This window comes from Synchiropus splendidus, chromosome 8 (assembly GCF_027744825.2).
Source record: "Synchiropus splendidus isolate RoL2022-P1 chromosome 8, RoL_Sspl_1.0, whole genome shotgun sequence".
In the NCBI taxonomy this organism is placed as follows: Eukaryota; Metazoa; Chordata; class Actinopteri; order Syngnathiformes; family Callionymidae; genus Synchiropus; species Synchiropus splendidus.
The window spans coordinates 19084060-19092586 of NC_071341.1; the positions used below are offsets into that span (position 1 = coordinate 19084060).

The 8527-nt window shown below is 41.4% G+C and overlaps 1 protein-coding gene across 1 annotated transcript; it reads left to right on the forward strand.

Annotated features, from left to right (window-relative positions):
* The first annotated feature begins 3794 nt into the window (after window positions 1-3794).
* Window positions 3795-7869, forward strand: LOC128763463 (extracellular calcium-sensing receptor-like). Its single transcript, XM_053872246.1, has 6 exons — window positions 3795-4000; window positions 4929-5196; window positions 5259-6062; window positions 6420-6650; window positions 6725-6848; window positions 6956-7869. Exons 1-6 carry the CDS (start codon window positions 3795-3797, stop codon window positions 7867-7869), a joined length of 2547 nt encoding a protein of 848 aa, XP_053728221.1.
* The last annotated feature ends 658 nt before the right edge of the window (window positions 7870-8527 follow it).

Below are 8527 nucleotides of genomic sequence, written 5' to 3' on the forward strand. Positions count from 1 at the left end.
CATATATTAGTCGCGCCGTTGTATAAGCCACAGGTTTCAGATGGCAAGAAAAAAGTTGCGGCTTACAGTCCAATAATATATATTTGTTATTGCATTTTTCTTATGGTTATTGCGGATTTGTTTGCTGTTTGTTGTTGTTGGTTATATCATATATCATTCTGTTTTTGTGGTTGTTTTATTGTCATTTGCCCTTTAGACACCCGTAAAGACTAAAGGACTAGAAACGTATCAACAGAGAAGCAGGGTTGGAACTTCCCATTTTCAAGTCACATTTAAGAACTACAGCGTTACAGTATCATAAAACACAATTTTTCATCAACTGGAATTGCTCATACACCACTTCACTAAGTTCTCATGTGGATTTTGGAACTATGGATTCAATAAACAGCTCTTTCTTTGTTACTTTTTTAACCCGCACCAGTACTACTTTGCACTGTTTGCGTTATACTGTAAAAGAACAACTGAAACATCACGACATGAAACCCCTCACCTAAGCGGTGAGTGCCAGGGTTCATGATCATACTTTAAAATGTACTTTTAACACAAGAAACTCAACGGTTCACACTGTTGACATCATGACCTGTGTGTCTGCCCCGGGACCTGCCATCTGCGGTTGATACTAGAGGATTTTTTTTCATGATCATAGATTTGAAACTGTGTCCAAGTCAAGAAAAGGCTTGATAATAACAGTGGTAGTTACAGAGACTCAACACCCCGCGATAACCCCGGGTTACACAATGGTACTGTTACTTCCTTCCATTGTGGTGCTTCAACTATGGCGTGTTGTCCCGGAACATAACCCCCACAATAAACAAGGGAACACTGTACATGTACATCAGTAGAGAGTACCAGGATCTCAGATATTATGTAGCAGCAAACGCAGAGACTGTCCAGGATAAACTTGATGTTAAAAAGTGAAATCTGTGGCAATGGAGTCATGGTTGTTCAGGGAACATGTGCTGGAAAAAAAAAATGTTATATTATAAGGTATGAGCAAGTACTAGAATGCATAATTTTTTTTTTAGGATTTTATTTTCCTTTATTCGAGTGAGATAGTATCCTATTTTGTGGACCTTACAAGTGACATCATTATCAGGAGAAAACAGTTCCTCTGAGAGCCTCAATAGTCGCCACCTACTTGGTCACAAGGTTGACGTTATAAGACCAGCTACGCTTGTTGAGATCGACACTCTGAGATGTCGGCTGCCGCCATAGTCTGTTTGACTCTGTCGACATGGACGCTGCCCGCTGGCACGTTTTGTCGCTTCGGGCTTCTTGACAAGGCTCAAGGGCTGAGGAGGTCGGTGGAGCCCTGCACAGCTCTCATGACGGGTCACAAACACCAGAGGAAAACCTGCTGCAGGTGAACGTTTTGTCTGTGATTTAGTTCAAGGTTCAGTTTTTAAAGTTGTTGCCATGAAGTTCAGTGTTATTCAGTGTTAAACTCTGTTTATCCTCCAGCTCTCTGGTGATCTTCGGCCGCCCACCACACTGTTGTGCGATGACTGACTTCATCTTCCAGAACACTGGAGTGCTTGCTCATGATCCAAGAGTGGTTGACTGTGTTTGTGAATTTAATTCAAATAGGAAGGTACATCAGCCATTGCTCCTGCCCCAGTTTGCGTTATTACGATCATATTTTGCATCTCTGCTCTCAAGAAGAAGACGTCCCTCCTGGACTGTTGTGATGCTTCTGACTTACAGCTCAAGAGCTGCTGTCAAAGAGAAGTTTAACATCATTCAATGTGTCTCTACCGGCAAATTTATACTCCACACTGTGACCATATTCGGCAGAAATATTCATCCTCTCATCCACTAAAGTCTTTATCTGTACAACAAGGCAGCAGTTTACAGAGAGCAAAGAGTAGAGACATATATTTTAGACTTATATTCTTGGTAGCTGCTTACATTAATGGTAAATAAGAACACTACAAAACTCAAGCTGCTAGTATAAAAATATGTCACTCAATACTTTTTAACATTTATATCCTAATGTTTTAATTATTTGGCGAGATTAATTGCATTTCTAAGACGTACATATTTCCAGACTATATTTCCAGACTAGCTCGTTTTATGATCTCAATATACCAAGTGGCCGCCCTGCTGGAGAGTGGAGGTAGCGCAGCCTGGGTGGAGAAGTTCTAGAGGGCTGCTTAAATATATCTAATGTCAGAGCACTTAAAAAAAAAAAAAAACTTCTATTTATAATACTCAAGTTATGGGAATAATAATAACAATGACTTATAAACAATAATTTACAATAATGATTACAACTAAATCAAATATTCAGATGTAGTGTCAGCTCAGAAATGAGTGTGTTATATCAAATTTATTGCTGGAAAATTAGTTTGCTGGAATATTTTCACCTTTCTTCAAGAACAGATAGATACTTTTTTCATAGTTACAAAATATATTTTTTGCTGCTCGTGCACCACAAGTAACACAACCGATGTTACAAATGAAAGGAGTCAGCTCGAGGAGTTTTGAACAGTTTATAGAGGGTCAGGAAATTATATTGATCCATATTTGAGGAAATGTATTTTTATTTGCCGGTCAATGCCAATTTGGAAGTTCAAATCCACCACATACACCGGTCTTTTAGAACAATTAAAAATGTATTACAGATTGCTGCTTTGGTCAAGTTGAATTATTTAATTATTTATTTTAAAACAAATGATTTTCACAAATATCAACTCAAGGAAGAGCCCTCAGTTGTTAAAATGTGTTTCATACGTTTTGTTCTAGTTGCCATCAACGGTGAGCCAACGTTGCCCAAGAGGTGAATTCTTTCAAAATGCATTATAAGATCGTATGACGGTTTTAACTGTAGTGATTTGTGATGGAAGTTTTCTCACTTCTAGGAGAAACTGCTCAGCAGAAGAGTGGGGCCAGTCGTCACAGACCAGTCATCGTGGCAGCTGTGCTTCTGCTCGGACTGCACACACAAAGGATGAAGAGAATCCGAACCAGTCGTCCTCACTTCAACACCGTTCAGATGCTTTATTGCATGTGGATTACCGCGACAGTCACGATCAGGAGGCTAATCCGCTGCTCTCTGGTTAACCTTCTCTTCAGTATCAGAACTCCAAGTGTGTCACCTGTTGACCCCACCTCAGCCTCACTCCTCACTAAATCACTGCAGCCCTTCAAACAGCTCACGATTCCTGTCATGCACCCTCTGTTGGTTTTGCCCCTCACAGAGCAGCTTGGGCTCTGGGCGAGCTGCTGCCTGCTCTGCTCCGGCTGCTGTGTTCTGAAGGCCAACTGTGTGCTGGGCATCAATCGCCTGTATTTTGTTGTCGTGTTTAGAGCTTTAACACGGTACAAGATCGTCATTAAAATAAAGATTTGTACTGCTCCATGAATTTGTTGTTGTTGCTGAAAACGTTTTTAGCATTTTTAATATACGGCTTAAACTTCTGGACATCTGTTTCTCCCCACACATAGCAGACCTACTGGTCAAAAAACAAATGTAGACCATGGGAGATGTGCTGATATGAACATGTGACTTGAATATGTGACTGATATATATATATATATATTTTGTTTTTGTTTGCCTTTACTTCATTATAAAATATCTGGTTTCTTTTGTAGTAAAAGTATAGAAAAAATAAATAAATAAAACATAAACAAACATGGGTTCAACTTGCTTCCTGGAGTTCAGTGACATGGAAACCAAAATCTTTGGAGGATTCGCATGCGTCATCCTGATTGTTTTGCCAAATTTCCTGGGAAAGAAAATGTATATAAATTTGCACTCCCATGTCCGTCTCACAGAGATGGGGAGGGGGACCATGATGCGTTGGATCCTGCTCGCGCTGCCGTCCCTGCTGGCTCAGGCGAGTTCAGACGACCAGACGTGCAGAGTGATAGGCCAGACCGGGTTCACCGAGTTTTTCAAGGGGGGCGATCTGATGATCGGAGGCATCTTCTCCATGAGCAGCACTCGCAAACACGTCGATAACAATTATCAGGCTTTTCCTTATGCCTACTGCACGAAGTGAGTTGACATATGTAGCGATTTAATATTTAATTCCTAATACATACATTTTATTACATCTTTATTCAATTTTTGCTCTTTAATATTAAATTCTCAGGATTTATCTTTGTATTTAAAAACGGTTTTTGTTATTAATATTGTTTATTTTTTTAACCATATCAGCATATAATGTTATTTTTTAGCAGTTTGGCATGATATATTTTAACTGGGAAATATAAATTATTACAGTTCATTTCCAAATAATACATTTAAAAAGGAGTGCCAAAATGCTTGAATGCTTGTTGACTAACCTAGAGTGTATGATACTTAAAATAATAAAGAAGGGCATATGATTTTTTTTCCCTGATCATACAGTGTATGCAGTTCATAGTGAAATAATTTGAAAAAATAACTTAAAATGCTTTGCCTATTGTGTATTGACCTTGAAAATGTATTTTATTGTCATATTCATTTTTTAAATTAATTCAAAGATGTTCTTTAAAATCTAGCTACACCTTTCATTCAAGCATTTACAGTGAGTTTTAAATATGTATTCATTTCTCATATGATCGAAACAGACAGAGCCAATAAATTGAATTAACAGAAATCACAAATATTTCTGATTTCTTATGATTAATATATCTGCATTATTAAAGTCCAGTATTACGTCTTAAATAAAACATTTTTCAAGAAAGTTCACTATTTAGGATCGGAAGTTATTATATTTTTCAGTCTATTATTTTTCACGGTAAAGTCATTCACCGTCATTGAATTTATTATTCAAATCTGGATTCCACTCATGACTAAGTTTACATTTATTTATTTAACACAAGGAGATCAGTGCATGTGCTGTTTTTTTGTGATAATATATTAACCACATATTCAACCCATATTGAAGAGTAAAGCTTCACTGCAAAACAAAAGCCATGATCACCACTTTTCCCGGCAGGTTTAATGACAGAGAGCTGAAATTTGCCCGGACCGTGATCTTCACTGTGGCAGAGATCAACAACGACACCAATCTCCTCCCTGGGGTGACGCTGGGCTACAGCATCTTCAACGGCTGCGGAGCAGAAAACCTGATACGAGCCGCCGTTGAAGCTGTAACAGGACACTCTCAGGCCTGCAGCCGGAGAATCCAGGCTGTCCTGGGTCACTCGTCCTCTGGGGTCAGTGAGGACATCAACCTCATTTTGAGTCCTCTGTCCATCCCACAGGTGAGAGGAAGCAGAAGCTTCATATGATCTCCTTCATTTACATTTCCCTTTGTGTCCTGCAGGTGAGCTACCTGTCGACCTGCGCCTGTTTAAGTGACAAGAATCTCTACCCCACGTTCTTCAGAACGGTGCCAAGTGACCGCTTCCAAGCGCAAGCTCTGGTGCAGCTCATGAAATCTTTCGACTGGCGCTGGCTGGGCATCATCTACTCCGGCACGTCCTACGCCAGATCCGCCGTGGCCGACTTCGTAAGCGACGCCATGAAAGAAGGCATTTGTGTCGAGTATGAATTGGTCTACTCCATAACGTCAGTTGAGAACTTTGAAGCCGTTTTGGCGGCGCTCAGAAGCTCCACATCCAAGGTGGTTCTGTTGTTCATGTCTCTGAGAAACACTAAGTCGTTTCTGTCGAGAATCGAGCCGCACAACATCACCATGAAGCAGTGGGTGGGGAGTGAGGCCTGGATTACGCAACAGGACCTGAGCTCCGTGAAGAGGAAGAAGATTCTGCAGGGAGCGATGGGCTTCGCTCTGCCAAAGGCCTCAATTCCGGGCCTGGGTGAATTCCTACTCAGTTTAAAACCATCCGACGAGCCTGACAGCACTGTCGTGAAATCTTTCTGGGAGAAGAGCTTCGACTGCACCTTCTCTCCGTCCAACACCACGACACAATGCAACGGTTCCGAAGATCTGACCACAGTCTCCAGCGACTACACAGAGGTTTCCGTGTTCCGACCTGAGAACAACGTCTACAAAGCGGTCTACTTGGTCGCCTACGCGCTTCATGCTCTGCTGGAGTGCCGGAACGGTTCGAACCCTACCACCGGGAAACCTTGTGTGAGCATAGGTCAAGTTGAGCCACGGCAGGTGAGTTGTGTACTGTCACGCACATATTTACAAGGATACAAAGCTTGTTGTCAAAGCATGAGTCAGCATTTTCTGTTCTCAGCAAGGAAGCTATAAAACTATATTCAAGAAAAGTTGATTCAATATTTTTTTACTATAAAATAAAAACGCACACAAAGGAAGTCCACACAAGTACAAAATGTTTTTAACATGTTTTTCAAAATTATTATTATTTATTACTATAAGCAAATGTAAACACACAAACAGAAGAAAGTGAAACAGCAAAAGTGACTTTGCACAACTTAAAATGACAATTTCTTTCTTTCATAGAATTGTCTTTTTTGTAGACGTTCCTCAGTGTAGCCTTTGTCTCCTCAGGTGCTGGAGCACATTCACCTTGTGAATTTCACAACTCAAAACGGCGCCAAGGTCGTCGTCGACGAGAACGGAGATTCCGTGGCACAGTACGACCTTGTGAACTGGCAAGTGAACCAGGACGGTTCGGCTGACATTGTGAGTATTGGACAGTACGACACATCCTTTCCAGGAGGGGAGAAGTTCAAACTGAAGGAGGACGTCCAAATATCCTGGGGAGGCGACAGCAAAGAAGTATGCAGATGGAAATACTCCCCCAAGCCTTTCAGCAGTTCGAGTGATGCACATTTGGGGTGATCTTCGATCAGGTGCCGAGGTCCGTGTGCAGAGAGCCGTGTCCTCCGGGAACTCGGAAGGCCATCAACAAGAAGAAACCGGTGTGCTGCTTTGACTGTTTCCAGTGTCCGGAGGGAACTATGAGTAACCAAACAGGTGTGTTGGATGACTGACTTTGTGCACAACTTAGCTTTTAATCCATTATTAGTGTCACACTTCATCCAATGTTTACTACCTTCAAGTGCACCCCTCCTCCTCCTCAGATGCTCCAGACTGTGTGGCTTGTCCTCCAGAGTTCTGGCCGAACGAGAAGAAAGATAAATGTCTGCCAAAGCCCACAGAGTACCTGTCCTACAGAGAGATCATGGGCGCTCTCCTGACAAGCCTCAGCTGCTTTGGTGTGTTTCTGTCCCTCCTGGTTTCACTCATCTTCATGACTCACAAGGAAACGCCGATCGTAAAAGCCAACAACTCGGAGCTCAGCTTCCTCCTGCTCTTCTCCCTCAAGCTTTGTTTCCTCTGCTCTTTGACCTTCATCGGGCAGCCCACCACGTGGTCCTGCATGCTGCGGCACACAGCGTTCGGAATCACTTTTGTCCTTTGTATATCCTGCATCTTGGGGAAGACTATCGTCGTCTTGATGGCGTTCAAAGCTACACTTCCGAACAGTAATATCCATAAATTCTTCGGGCCTTTGCAGCAGCGCTGCAGCGTCTTCACCCTCACGCTCATACAGGTGGTGTTTTGTGCTATCTGGCTCAGCACCAGTGCTCCATTTCCAGCAAAGAACATGAAATACTACAAAGAGAAGATCATCCTGGAGTGTGCACTGGGCTCAGCGGTGGGATTCTGGTCGGTTCTGGGTTACATCGGACTTCTCGCTCTGTCGTGTTTCATCCTCGCCTTCTTGGCCAGAAACCTGCCAGACACGTTCAACGAAGCGAAACTCATCACTTTTAGCATGTTAATATTCTGCGCGGTGTGGATCGCGTTCATCCCGGCCTACGTCAGCTCCCCGGGGAAGTTTACCGTGGCCGTGGAGATTTTCGCCATCCTGGCCTCCAGCTTTGGGCTGCTTGTGTGCATTTTTGTTCCTAAGTGCTACATTATTATTTTTAGGCCTGAACGAAACACGAAAAAGCACCTCAACAGAAAAATACCGGCAAGAACTCTTTAGAAAATAGATTGCAAGATATCTAACTACGTATGAGTCATGCAACAGTCTAGATAGCATGTCATAAACTTGTACGGGTCAAAGGTTATTACATTAAAGTTGTAGTAAACCTCTTTGGCTGGACGTCTTCTGACTTCTTCCTTTGCAGCTTTTTGAACTTCAACAAACCATTTGAAGCTGCCAAGTGAAAAGAAACCATCCACGCTGGGAATGTTTAATAGTAATGAGAAAGAAAGAAAAGAAGATAAACTTACTCGCATTTATTAATTTAAACTAAATACGTGACATGAATGTTGGAACAGTTCAGCTTGCTGTGTTCACGTCGTGTTTACGTATTACCGGAAGTAGAATCCAGACCGACGTGCTTGTTCAAAACATTTGGAAACACTAGAATTAATTCATTTCACTGAAATAATTATTTTCTGAATTATCACTATCAATATATATATATCAGTTATACTACTTATACAGCATTATTTTTCGTTAAAAGTGTAATATTTGGAGACGCATTTTTTAAAACAATTCATTCAGTGAAAAACTGTGGCATGTCCGTTTGACAAAATAATACAGATTTAAAAAAAGTCCATGATTATATAAATTTCCTTTTTGAATTTCCTTTTTTCCTCTTCAATACATTTGTTTTTTCATTTAAAATGCAATT

Excerpts from the sequence above, each read along its gene's own strand:
- LOC128763463 (XM_053872246.1), top strand. The coding sequence starts at position 3,795 with ATGATGCGTTGGATCCTGCTCGCGCTGCCGTCCCTGCTGGCTCAGGCG. Across the intron at positions 4,001-4,928 it reads CCTTATGCCTACTGCACGAA|GTTTAATGACAGAGAGCTGA; the intron begins GTGAGTTGACAT and ends TTTTCCCGGCAG. Across the intron at positions 6,063-6,419 it reads GTCAAGTTGAGCCACGGCAG|GTGCTGGAGCACATTCACCT; the intron begins GTGAGTTGTGTA and ends TTGTCTCCTCAG.